The following is a 14,127-nucleotide window of genomic DNA, read 5'->3' on the forward strand; positions in this document are numbered from 1 at the left end:
TTAGTCAGTATGCAGCAGAGTTGAAATTCATACCCTTGTTTGTTCAGTTCTCTGTATGTCATCCACTGGGAGCCTTCTAATTAAACACCTTTCCAATAATCTACTTAGTAGTCTTCTCAGAAAGATTCCTAACCATCCAACCATTCATTTGTTCTCCAACAAAGTAGATTTGTGGCAGGAGATCCTTATTTATTTAGATAATCACATCTCGCTACAACATTATTTGACAACATTATCCATTCTGCTTAATTATGCTTTCTGAAAGTAACTGTTATCTTTAATGGGGTAAAATCAGAAAAGAAGGCTGAATAGGAGAGTAAGAAAATGAAATCAGACAACTTTTATGAATCATATTTTCTCAAGAAAGGGTCATTTCAACAAACACACAGTCTAGCCACGTATAAGGCACTGTATAGAGTTATACATAGGAATGAGATACACATCCTAAGTGTGTATCTCAACGAGCAGATAAGCATGTATCTGGAGGAGACAGATATATACATAATTTGTGATGGTAAAAGGTAGAACTATTGTCATCATTTACTGAGCACTTAATACATCCTAGGCATTGTGCTAAGTAATTGTTATCATTTAAAAATTTTATACCAATTCCAATTATTACCTCCATTTAAAAGATATAAAAGCAAAGGATAAGAAAGCTGTTCAATATTGCACCATTCCTAACTGGTGAATCCTGCCTTCAATCTAAGGTATGCTTTACCAGTAAGGCACTGGTCCCATATGGCTATGCTGCCACGCCCTGGGAGAGCACCGTGATAGGGCGCTAAAAGAAGGTAGAAGATGGAATTCCACACATCAAACAAAACTGTGATATAAGCATCATTCCCAACCAAAAATAAGTTATCTTGATGTTATCCATTAGTCTCCACAGTTTGCTAGAGTAAAAAACTGACTAAAATTGTACATTGCACTTTTCCAAAAACATTATGAACATGAAACTTCCAGATGTGATTCCAGTGTAATAGGCTCTTGCAGTCCTGGATACCTACTACTTACAGCTTCAGGGAATGTCCAGGTACACCTGGAGAGTCCCTGAGGCAGGAAGAGCAGAGATGTTCCATGGGAGGTATGCAGGTAGAGAGGTAGAGATGAGAAGGGTGGTGATCTTGATCTATGACCTATCCTAACAGCTACTCTGCATTTTCCAAGAGCACCTTGACTCCTCATATGCTGGGTTTTTTTTTTGTTGTTTTTTTTGTTTTGTTTTGTTTTTCTTTTGACAGAGTCTCACTCTCACACAGGCTGGAGTGCAGTGGTGGCATCACAGCTCACTGCAGCCTTGACCTTCTGGCCTCACACAATCCTCCAGCTTCAGCCTCTGGGGTAGGTGAGATTACAGGCATGTGCCATCATGCCTGGCCTTTTTTTGTTTTTGTTTTTTTTTTCCACTTTTTGTAGACACGGTCTCACTATGTTGCCCAAGCTGGACTTAAATTTCTGGGCTCAAGTGTTCCTCCTGCCTCGGCCTCCCAAAATGCTAGGATTATAGGTCTTAGCCACCACACCTGGCCACGAACTATTCTTAAGGCTCTTATTTCTCTTGCACCTAGTATTCCTTAAAGTAGGGGTTGCAAAACAGCTGACTCTAGCTCCTAAATGTGTTTAGCATTCTAAAATTTATTAAACACACTTGAAGAGGGATTGCCATTTTTAATCCCAATGTCTCCCTATTAATTTACACCTGGCCTACTTCCAGTTTTAAGCCTGGTCTCTTAAGTTTATAAACCCTGTTTTAAAGCCCCTCTGAGTAAAATTTAAACATGAATAAAGTGATCTTCCCAATACAGTGGTCAAGCCATATGTGATCTATCCTTGCTGAGCCAAGAATCAAACAGAAGAGTTTTGTCAAAAAGCCACACGATCTAGAGTCTCTGCATACCTGGAGGTTAAGCTCATTCTATCCCTTAAAATTTGTTTGCCAAAACACTTTGGCTTTAGTGGACCATATTTAAGGCCAGAAGCCTATTAGGAGGAGAAAGAGTCTGCAGCTATTTTCAATGGACACAGACCAACAGGCCACTAGAAAAATACACAAGAGTGTTGTAATATCATCATTTCAAAAAAGAAAAAACACCAGTTGAAAGTACTGGTGGAGGTAAATAAGTCAGGGGAGCGATGCCAAACAGTTTACATCCAAACTATAGAGGCAGTCCAATATTCCACTTAAAATTGACCAACAAATGAGTTATGAGGCTATACCATAACCCAAAACACATCAAACAAAAGTATCGATTCTCCCTTAAACCTGTACTCCTACTGCTTTCTACAAAAGTGGTTGTTTTGCCTTAAAGACATTATGTTGGAGTTATGGTATTTCTAACTGACTTATGGACCATTCAACTTACTCATAACCAAACATTAGCACTAATAGCGCTTGGTATTTTAAGGGGAAAAAAAAATTCTTCTCTAAACCTATCCATCACCATTCTAACATGCCAAGCCTGCTCCATCCGTGAACAATTGAGAACAGATGCATCACTGAACATATTAAAAGGCAAATAAATGTAGAAACCAAAGGTTCACACTTCAATTTTAATGCTGAGCAGAACTGCATGAGTTTGCAATAATGTAAATCATGCTTGATGGATTATTTTTAAATTAAAACTGGAACCAGTGTTACCGCATGTTATTTTTTCATTTACAATGTTCTGATGTAGAATTCACTTAGTGTTTAATAATTCACTACAATGCAAAGAAAAACAATTAGATTTTTTAAAAGGCAAGAATTTTTTCTTTTCTAAAACTTTAATTCTTAAGAGAAAAAAACCCAATAAACTGATGCCATTTATAGTACTGTGTTCTATTTTGGCATTCACACTTGGAAAAGGGACAGAGACAAACCTAAAGAAAGTGAAAATTGATCTCAAAAGGCAATATGCTACAAACAACTGAAGGATTCTGGGATATTTATGTTAATGTATAGACAAAATTATCCAAATGTCTCTGTGGACCTAACCTACACCACTCAGTTATTCTGTCTTATTATGCAGCATTCTCAGTTGTTACTGTTTTTTGTTGTTGTTGTTGTTGTTGTTGTTGTTGTTGTTGTTTTGAGACAGGGTCTTGCTTTGTTGCCCAGGCTGGTCTTAAATTCCTGGCTTCATGAGATCCTCCCACCTCAGCCTTCCAAAGTGTAGGGATTACAGGCATGAGCCACCACACTTGGTCTGTTACTGCTTTTTAATTTTTTGTCATCTCTACCTGACTTTAAGCTCCAGATGGTTCAAGGACCCTGTCTGTCCTGCTTACCTTTGTATCTACTACATCTACCAGAATGCCTGACAAAGAACAGGAACTTACTATTGTTTTATTAATGTATGAATGAGTAAAGAAGATTGTGTGTAACCCATGATTGTGGGTGACCCAACGACTAAAATTAACTACAATGTAGATTTTGGCTCATTATAAGGTTGAACATTTTCACAATGTAGATTTTGGCTCATTATAAGGTTGAACATTTTCTACCAGTCAGAACCATTTACAGTTGAGAATGGCTGCTGAGGTGTTTGAGTAGAGAAAAGAAAGACTACAAATAAGCATGAGTCTAGCAAACAGGATTCATACTCTTGGGTCCTGTATTGGACCTTTTGATTTTGCAGATGCTCGTGAGCCCTGAGGCTCTATGATTATAAGACAGACCCCTCCCAAATCTGGGTCATAATTGAAATTATAGTCATCAGGACTTTTTTCTGCAATAGAATTTATACACAAATTTTCAAACCAAAAGAGGAAATTATTTTCTTGAGCTTTAATTCTGAAAACCTGTTTAACTCACATACCTTCTATTTGGCTAAATGTTTACCTTGCCTCAGTTGAATCAAAAGGCAATTTAGTATCTGTTTTATTCTAAACGATTTCCCTTTTTCTATTTACTATGCTCTCTTTCAAAATGCATGGCCCAAAGGTTGACTTAATAGATCCAAAATGGTGCTTCTTACTAACAAGGATTTTAACATTTTGACCATAAGGTAGGAACAAACCATGTTATAAGCAATTAATAAAGTTCACTCACCCTTACTGAATTTGATCATAGAAAATTGATCACTATACTTCATGAAACCAGTGTCTGCTGTTAATCATAAAGTGGTTAAGTACTCACCACCAAAGAATAATAAATCTTGAATCCAGGTTTAGCCACAAAGTAGTCATCGGACTTGAATGTGATTTTAATTTGGTTTGTTCTTGATTTTATCCTTGGAGGAACTTCCTTGTGTCCACACCATCGTCCTCTAATAATGGTACTGGTTTCGGATATATCTTCAACTTCCACAAAATCATATCTAGAATCAATTGGACATAATGAAGATGTTTTGATTAAAGTATATTTTGAAATTTATACTTTCACTGACAAATTAAAACTAGCATATGTGATTTTTCATGACCACAATCTGAAATGAAAATTACAATGTACAGAAATGTTAAAAGGAAAACTGGTTTTTGTATTAGGTTTACAAATTCAAACTTCAGTAATCTATTCTGAGAAAACCTTTACATACATTTAGTCATGACTGTTCCTAAATCTTCGATAATCAAAATGGGTCACTTTCTGAGCATCCGGCTTTAAAAAGTTTTCTTGGAAAAACTAATATCTGTAATTGTTGGCATATTTTAGGAGATGTAACTCTAGTTATATGCCCAAATATTAACTATATAAAGTTTTTAAAACAAATACCCACTCTGAATTAACTTACCGCATTGGGTGCTTTCTTGAGAAAGTAAATGATCTACATCTATATAGCTTACAAAATCAGTAATGCCGTTACAGAAAATTAATGGATAAACACATGATTTGCTATATTCTCTTTTTGCAAATTATCTTTTGAAATGATCATGTCATAAAATATGAAACTTATCATAAGGGAAAGTGTGTAACTTTAAGGAGAGATGTGTGCTAACCAATATCAGAAAAATCTGGGCTGGTTAAACCAACATGTGAATGAGCTTAAGACCATAAGTTCACCTCTGGCATTGGTCGGAGAAACTAGAATCCTGGGATTGAAGAAGTCAGCAAAAGCCTCTTTAGCTATCCTTGTGAGCACTTGGTCTTCGAAGCACCTCCAGAGTGTTCCATCATTCTATCACATAGTAGGAGATCCTCAGTGACATAGTTTACATCTTCCAGGGAGTACTTATTCTACTTTCAGCCCCCTAAGATGTTGGAACATTCTACTCGATAAGCTGAACTATTTCTTTCAGCTTTGGTCATCAGTATCTCGCTCCTACACTCTACCTTTTCCACAGTGACTTCAGATACTGAGGTCACAGGCACATGATGGGCATTCAGTGTGAACAGTGGCAGAAGTCTCACATCCATATTACAGTTTTCTGTCACAATCATCAGAAGGAATCATCATAAGAAACATTATTTCTGAATACATAGAGAAACCAATATGGCTTTCCTGGTCTTACTCATGCACCTCAGAGCTCTGCTGGATTGGGCAAGGTAATCTAAAAAGAAAGTAAAAAATAATGATATCGTGACTAAATTTCTCTAACGGTGATTTACAAGGCCCTTATGTCCATTGCCTCAGTTTCCTTATGGATAAAATAAGAAGGCTTATATAATTTTATCTCTTAGAGAGGGTTCTGAGACAGGTCTCTGGGCTGTCTCTTTCCCGTCATTCTCTCCTCTTTTCTACTTGCTATTCTTCTACTTCCTTCCATAAATTCTGAGGAGCAACTAGATTTGGTGAATGGTTCAGAAAAGAAACCATACTGACTCTTCCTCCCTTATTTTCATGGCTAGGATGTCAAAAGGGCTCACTGCTAGGATCAAAACTCCAGGTCAGTAGTGGAGACCTGGCTTCCCTATGGAAATGTGATATTGTGATAATAAGAAATATATGTACTTGGTCTTTGTTCCTGGCACAGGCTCCTAAAATTCTTGGAATTTCTGAGTGCTGGGGTTAGAGGAGGATCTTTTGTTATCCATAATAAGCCCCCTTCCAATGATACCATAATTTATCCTAATGAATAAATTCATTGCCTTTTGGAAGTACATGTTGGAAGGCCCTAGTTTCAGAATGGAGGCTTGTCACCAGAAAGAACAAGACATGATTAGAGAGCTGTAAATTTTGGCTCCACCCCTAGACGTTTGGGGAGGGAGAGGGCCTGGAGATGGAGTTCAATCACCAACGATTTAATTAATCATGCCTTCACAATGAAACTCCCATCAATACCCTTCCAGGCTGGTGAATATATCAAGGTGTTTGGAAGGCTGCAAACCCAGAGAAGACACTCTTTACATACATCTTGCCTATGTATCTCTTTCATTTGGCTGTTCATGAGTTGCATTCTCTATAATAAACTGGTAATAGCAAGGAAACTGTTCCCTTGAGTTTTGTGAGTTGTTCTAGCAAATTATTCAACCCAAGAAGAGGGTTTTAGAACCTCTATTTATAGCTGGTTTATCAGAAGTAGGAGAGGCCTGGAAGCTGCAACTGACATAGAACGTGGAGGCAGTCTCGTGGGACTGAGCCTTAACTTGTGGGATCTGACGCTGATTCCAGGTAGTGTCTGAACTGAATTGAACAGGACAATACAAGCTGGTGTTGGAGAATTAACTACTGTGGGAAAAAACCCTCACCTCACAGATTTGGTATTGGAAGCGTTCTATGGGCAGAAACAGATCATGGTACCCTCCAAGTCATCACCTTTAATAATCTTTTAATAGCTTTTTTTTTCCCCATGATTTTTTAGGCACAGAATATTAGTTCTGTTTTTTCAAGGTTGAAAAGACAGAAGATCAGCACTAGTTTATTCTCTTTGTAAATATTAACTGGCTCTTCCTTAATGTATTCATCTCTGCTTTCTGGCATACATTACCCTCTATGGTCCTAGAAAGTAATAGTCACTGCTGTTATTCTCAGCAAAATAGCAACATAATAAAAGCTGTCAGCATAATTAACATGCAACAGAGGACAACCAAATTTGAGGCACCTCTTTTTATTATTCAAAGGAAAATAAACCTGCTGAAAGGATTTACCAGTTCAGTAGTTCATTGGCAATGCAGAACAAGTGTGTGCAGTAAAGTACAAAAAAAGAAAAAAAATCTTCCTCAAGTCTTATACATGCTAATTAATTGAGTAAAATGTTGTGAGCGGACATTCAAAGAACAACAGCCCAGGCTTTCTTTGATAACTAAGCTAAGAAGGGAGAAGATTATCGGACACAGCTTTCCTCTTCTACTTGTGACCCAGAAGCTGCAAGAAACAGACCCTTCTGAGGAACACAAGGAATCTGGGATGGGCTTTCTCTTCCTCTCCACCCGTATCTGAGGCCTTCACAATATGAATTTGGGGTCAGGCCCTGATAGGTTCCCCAACCATCATCTCCCAGTTCTGGCGTAATTCATTATGGTTAGGATGGCCTGGGTCAGCCAGAGCTGGGCGGGGGTTTATGTTGCCTAAGTGCATGGCAGGCTTTGACCAGAGTCACATGATGCAGTTGCCGGTAACATGGGATGCTGGATACCTGTGCACAAATGCTGTTCTGTGCCTGGAAAAGGAGAGGACCTCCAGGTTTCACCCTTCTTTGGAGGTCACACAGTCCTGACAGTTGCACAAGTGAGTTTCTGTGAGTCCTGCCAGGTTATTTGGCCCTCTGCCTCAGCAGACTATGCTATCTTGTCTGTTAGGGTTGACATAAAGGCTTTTTGAAAAAGAAGTGACACATGTTGGGTCTGTTTAAAAGGCTCAAAAGGAAAGTTTGATGCGATGTTTTAAATTCATCTTTTTTTTTTTCACCTTGAAATAGTACCCTAAAAATTTTTTTCTGACTTACCTACAGATATCATTTTCTGCTTCCTCTAATCCAAACTGATTGTCAAACACTAGCTGTATCCTTGTATTCTCCTGAGAGTGGAGCCGCCATGTCAGGAGCAGGTTCCTGGGGTAGCTGTTCGGGAACCGAGGACTCTGCACAAAGCCGTTTCCTTTCACCTGGATGGTCTCATCTCTTCGGTACAAGTCTGTGAGGTGATTGCTCTCTGTTAGTAGTCACAACTTGTAGAAATTAGTATGTTGCTCCAATTACAGGAAAGTAAAAAAAAGAGAACAGTTTACAACATGTCATATTTCAAAATACTTCTTAATTTTGCTTGAAACATTAAGTCTAAATGGTAGCCTCGGGTTAAACAAACAACATATCTTTCTTCTATTATTCTTTACCTCCCCAAATTCCTCACAAATATAGACTTGATGCCTAATGCCTTATACTTGGAGGGTAGGGTTTCTTAACGTCATTCTTGACAAGCAAAAACTAACAACCATCTCAGAATTCAGGTTCATTTAGATTGCAATTAAAATCAGCAAATAGGCTGGATGCGGTGGCTCACGCCTGTAATCTCAGCACTTTGGGAGGCTGAGGCAGGTGGATCACGAGGACAGGAGTTTCGGACTATCCTGGCCAAAATGGTGAAATCCCATCTCTATTAAAAATGCAAAAATTAGCTGGGTGTGTTGGCACCTGGCTGTAATCCCAGCTACTTGGGAGGCTGAGGCAGGAAAATCGCTTGAACCTGGGAGGCAGAGGTTGCAGTGAGCTGAGATCGTGCCACTGCACTCCAGCCTGGCGACAGAGTGAGATTCCATCTTAAAAAAAAAAAGTTCATCCTTCTCTTTTTCCATGAAATGCAAATAAATGAACTTTTTTTCTTACACCGATGGTATAGCAATCTATGTCCAGTGACTAGCATCTGAGATACTCAATAAAGACTGCTAAGTGAATGAATGAATGAAAAACAAAAGAGACTCCAGTGATGTTTAATGACCCTTTATTTTATATTCAAATGACATTTTTCGATGGGTAACCTTCTGGTTAAACCAACAACACATCTTTCTTCTAGTATCCCCCACCTCCCTGAATTCTTCACAAATCCACCCTTGATGTACAACTTTGTACTTTGGGTGCTCTCTTAATATCATTCTTGACAAGCAAAGACTAACAACAATCTCAGAGCTACAGTTCTTTTAGTATGGATTAAAATCAGCAAATAATTTCAAATAGTTCTTCCTTCTACCACCAAAAATCATAATTTTGTGTCTTGGGTTTTCTAAGACTTAAAATAGGTCCAATTCTTATTGTATTTTCTCTATGTCGTTAGCCAGATAAAAAGAATTTATCTGGTTTTTGTTCTGGGTTCTTGGAAGAGAGTTTCCAAACCCTTGAAATTTCTCACGTGATAGAAATATTTTTGTTATCCATGATATGGCCCCTAGGACCACGTCTGAATGTATGCTAATGAAGTGACTCACTGTGGGCCCGCAGATAGCTTCAGGATGGGGGTTAGCCATGCCAGATGGACCAACCATGTGATTAAGGGTTAGGGCTTGGAGCCATTATGACATTTAACCTGATCTCTCTCCCCGCCTCTGGGGATGAAAGACGGATTGAAGATTGAGTCCACTTATGTTGATAATAATTCCATCAATCATGACTGCATAATGAAACTCCAATGAAAACTCTAGATACCAAGACTTGGGTAAGTTTCCTAGATGGGGATACACATTGATGTACCAGGAGGCTGATGTGTCCTGAGGACACAGAAGCTTCAAGCTTGAGACCCTCTCAGACCTTACCCTATGTGCTTCTTTATTTGGCTGGTCCTAATTTATATCCTTTATAGGAGGACTTTAATTGTAAGTATAGTGCTTTTCTGAGTTCTGTGAGCTGTTCTAGCAAATATCAAACCTGGGGGGCTTATAGGGACTCCCAAATTTATACCCAAATGGTCAGAAGTGCAAGTGAGCTGGGGTCCCCCAAACTTGCAGTTGATGTCTGAAGTGAGTACCATATTGTGGTGCTTGTAATTTTAACCTGTGAAATTTGGCCTAACTCTGGGTAGTTTTCATCAGAATTGCATCATACAGTTGGTCCCCTTTTCATCTCTCTCAATATTCAGAGTTCGTTGCATTTCAGGTTTTGGCTTTTTAGGCCCCACCATAAACAGACCTCCAGCCACAGTCTATTTATGTTCTCCTGCAGAGAGTTTACTTTGAGGGACTATAATTCAGTGAGCCTGGTCAGGGAAGCTATGCTTGCTAGTGGAAACCACTGTAAGGTAGGGTTTCTGAGGGTGGCTGTTAGAGCTTCCAAAAATAAGACAAAGAGGATAAGAATTGGCATGTGAAGTACAAAAGTCTCTTTTGCAAGTGATTTTGCATATGGGAATTTAAACTTTTTTGGGACTCATTTAATGTTAATGTGTTGCAGCTTGTTCAAGCTAGACTTTGTGTGGGAGAGAGTTGTAGGAAAAGCAATGGGTAGTTGAGGGGTGTCCCCACTCCCTGCCTCCAGATGAAGGCAGTGGCCTGCAGTCATGGCAGCACTTCCAACAAGCACAGCAAGCAGACAACTTCCTAGGAGCCAAAAATCATTTCTGCTCATTGAGTCTTTTCTCTTCCCTTGATAAAAGTTCAGCTGTGAAAACTGGTGTCTGCTAAGGGGCTTTTAGGCAATGGGTCTTCATATGGTTTGGCTCTGTGCCCCCACCCAAATCTCATCTCTAATTGTAATCCTCACATGTCAGGGGAGGGACCTGGTGGGAGATGACTGGATCATGGGGTGGTTCCCCCATGCTGTTCTCGTGATAATGAGTGAATTCTCATGAAATCTGATGGCTTAAAAGTGTGGCGGTTCCCCGCAACCCCTGCCTCCTGCTGCCATGTAAAAGGTGCTTTGCTCCCCCTTCACTTTTTGCTGTGATTGTAAGTTTCCCAAGGGCTCCTATGCCATATGGAACTGTGAGTCAATTAAACCTCTGTTCTTATAAATTACCCAGTCTCTGGTAGTTCTTTATAACAGTGTGAAAAACAACTAACACAGGTCTGAACACTGTTTTCTAGGTTGACTGATTTGAGCTATTAGTCAGTCAACAATTACATATTAAGCACAGATTAACCATATTGTATTATAGTATTTTCAAGATTTCTATCACTTGAGTATTACCCTCACAATTTTTTGCCATTTTTTTGTACCTCTAGAGCTATTACTTATTAGTCTCTCTCTAAATTAATATTTTAATCAAAAGCAAATTTATTCTAAAATAAAACTTTATGCCAATAATATAAATGGCAAGCAGCCATCATTTGCCATGAATAGAAGGTAACCATGAGTCTAAATATAAAACTACTAATTTTTAAACTTTCTATCTCAGGTATTCAGAGTCCTCATTTGTATAAGGGAATTGAACAGCATGTTTTCTCTTTGGCCTCTTTCATGGGTATTATATATTCTTTCTTCACAGTTCCAGATGCTATATTAAATTTGGATATAATTTAAAATGTTTAAAGAACGATTCTTGTCTTTGTACACTTGGAAAACAAAGTTGATGCATACTGCACAAATGTAAACAGGCAAAAGGGAATATTAAGTGCTGAGTGTAAATGCTGTGGTTGCTCAAAGTCCAGGTGAGTGGCAAGGGCTAATGTGGAGAATGTGTTCATATGATCCTTGCAAGAGGCGTGCCCAGAGCAGAGTCCAGGTGGCCCCAAGTGAGACATAAGAGGGCTACAAGCTTTAAAGGAACTATGGAAATATTTGAAAGCCAGACAGAAACATCTCCACTTGATATGGGAACAAACAGAACAGCCCTGGTGTGGGTGAATAGTTTGTTAAAAGGAGGATTAGCCTGTTGGTGATACAGTACTGGAGAGAAAGTGCCTGCAGCATCAACGTCTCCTAGGAACTAGAGGTGAGGGTAACAAGGTCCTATTCTAGAAGGGCAGGTGGGAGTGATGCCACTTTGGGGGAAAATAGAAAGGAATGTAAAAGTATGGGTAAGACGCAGCAGCAGCATGCTAAGCCTAGAGCCTGGGCTGAGTGTGGTATTACTGACACTCAGGGATGCTGCCGGGGGAAACATTTTTAGAGGAATGTAAGTTTGGTTTTGAAGTGGTGATGAGTAATTCAAGTGGAAACTTAGCAGGCTTTGGGGTTACAGAGCTAGCTGGGAGAACAGGCCTCAGCTTGGAGAAGGGAGAGGAGGCCTGGGGAATCAGTGATCCCTCTGAAGAAGTGTCCTGAGAAGGGAAGGTGAAGCTTGGTGCTGGCACACATGCCCTGGGAGTGGCAGATGACAGAAGAAGTGCCCACCTGGAGTAATGGTTGGGAAGGAAGCTGTGTGTAAGTCAGGCTGCCCAGAAAAGGGACAATTTCAAGGACAGAGTGGTCAATAAAGTCACATGAAAATCAAGACCAGGGGACAACAAGACGGAGAAAAGACCATAGAACTTGGCAATAACAAAGTCAATGATATCCTTTCAAAGTACACTTTTAGAAATTTTCTAAGTATAAAAGGGGACTCTTTTTTTTTTTTTTCCTAAAACATCATTAAAGTCTACACTGTCTTAAAGGTATTAACTCTGGTTACAAATGAATGCCAATTACATTTTTATGAACCTGTAGAAGGTGTGGGGAGAGGGGCTTTCCTTCTTATGTAGTTTGATTAGGACAGTACAGTCAGCCCTCCATATCCATGGGTTCCACATTCATGGATTCATAAACATCAAATTGAAAATATAAAAACAGGATGCTTGTGTCTATGCTGAACACCTACAGATTTTTTTCTTGGCATTATTCCCTAAAGAATACAGTGTAACAACTGTTTACACAGCATTTACATTGTTTCTAGAGGTGATTTTAAAATATAGAAGAGGATGTGCATGGGTTACATGCAAATAGTACATTATTTTATATAAGGGGTTTGGTATCCTTGTGGTATGTGGAGTGGGAAGGGGTTCTGGAACCAATTCCTCATTAATACTGAGGGATGACTATATTCATTATCAATTTTGCAAATTTGTCACAGACCTGTGCTGCAGTATATTGAACTACAGGAGAAAAATAACAATATTTCAGATTTATTTTTCCAAACAATTCTGCCAAAAAATATACCTAAACAAAATATGAACAACAGCAAACACTGCTAATTATGCTTATTTTGTGACTGGCATTATTCTAAGCAATTTGCATACTTCATTTGTAGGGTCTAATCACTTTATATAGATGATCTCTTGTGTGGGTATGCATGTCCACATATATTTATAACCACTTTGAGATAAGTATTATTACCAGCATTTTTTTTTTTTTTTTTTGGAAATGGTGTCTCATTATGCCACCCAGGCTGGAGTGCAGTGGTGTGGTCTCGGTACACTGCAACCTCTGACTCCCAGGTTCAAGCAAGTCTCCTGCCTCAGCCTCCCAAGCAGCTGGGATTATAGGCATGTACCACTATGCTCAGCTAATTTTTGTATTTTTAGTAGAGACAGGGTTTCACCATGTTGGCCAGACTGGTCTTGAATGCCTGACCTCAAGTGATCTGCCCACCGTGGCCTCCCAAAGTGCTGGGATTACAGGCGTGAGCCACTGTGCCCAACTCATTACCACCATTTGACAGATGAAGATTCTGGGGAAGAGTGAGGTCTAGTAACTTGCTCAAGGTCACAGAGCTAGTGAAAGGTAGAGTCAGAATATAAACCAGACAATCTGGTTCCAGAGCAGATGCTTCTAACCACTGTGCTATAGAAAGTGTTCATTCTTTTTAGTGTGAGATTTGCTTGAGGCAATTTTAGATTCTTTGCTATCTGTAATGTACTTCTAAGTCACACTGTTTACATATAATTTAACTTCATGCCAACTCAGGGCTATTCTTAGCAGAAGAGTTATAATGAATTATAGATACAAAGAACAACCTATCAGGTTAAACGTGAAATAAGCACTAAAGTGTTATATACAAAGTCATATTCCTAAACAAAGGCATTTACTATGATAATAACAGCTAACATTTCTGGAGCAATTAGTATTGCCAGGTACTCCGATAAGTGGTTTAAAGCCATTACTTCATTTAATCCTCACAACAACCCTATGCCATTGGTATTATCCCCACTTTACAAAGGAAGTTCTGAAAATTTAAGAAACTTGTGACCTCAGGCACAAAGCTTGTGGTGGAATCAAGATATGACCTTAGGCAGTCTACTACTTTCAGAGCACACATGCTTAACCAGAGCACTGTATTAGCTGTTAAACTACAAAAATAGGAAAAAAAATCACTTTTCACAGACAGGAAATAATTTTTATGTATGTTTATATAATAAGAATATAGTTTTA

The 14,127-nt window shown here is 39.0% G+C and overlaps 1 protein-coding gene across 2 annotated transcripts in view; it reads right to left on the minus strand.

Moving 5' to 3' along the window:
* The window catches only part of PDGFD (platelet derived growth factor D), a 248,163-nt gene that overhangs the window by 80,968 nt on the left and 153,068 nt on the right, over nucleotides 1-14,127 (minus strand). The window contains exons 2-3 of one of the 2 annotated variants that reach the window (XM_023208138.2): nucleotides 7,804-7,990; nucleotides 4,121-4,301 (exon numbers count right to left, since the gene is read on the minus strand). In XM_023208138.2, coding sequence (XP_023063906.1) covers nucleotides 4,121-4,301; nucleotides 7,804-7,990 — 368 coding nt within the window. Of the gene's footprint in view, nucleotides 1-4,120; nucleotides 4,302-7,803; nucleotides 8,009-14,127 lie in introns of both variants that reach the window. The other variant, XM_023208137.2, reaches the window with a different exon arrangement.

Source organism: Piliocolobus tephrosceles, chromosome 13 (assembly GCF_002776525.5).
Source record: "Piliocolobus tephrosceles isolate RC106 chromosome 13, ASM277652v3, whole genome shotgun sequence".
NCBI lineage: Eukaryota > Metazoa > Chordata > Mammalia > Primates > Cercopithecidae > Piliocolobus > Piliocolobus tephrosceles.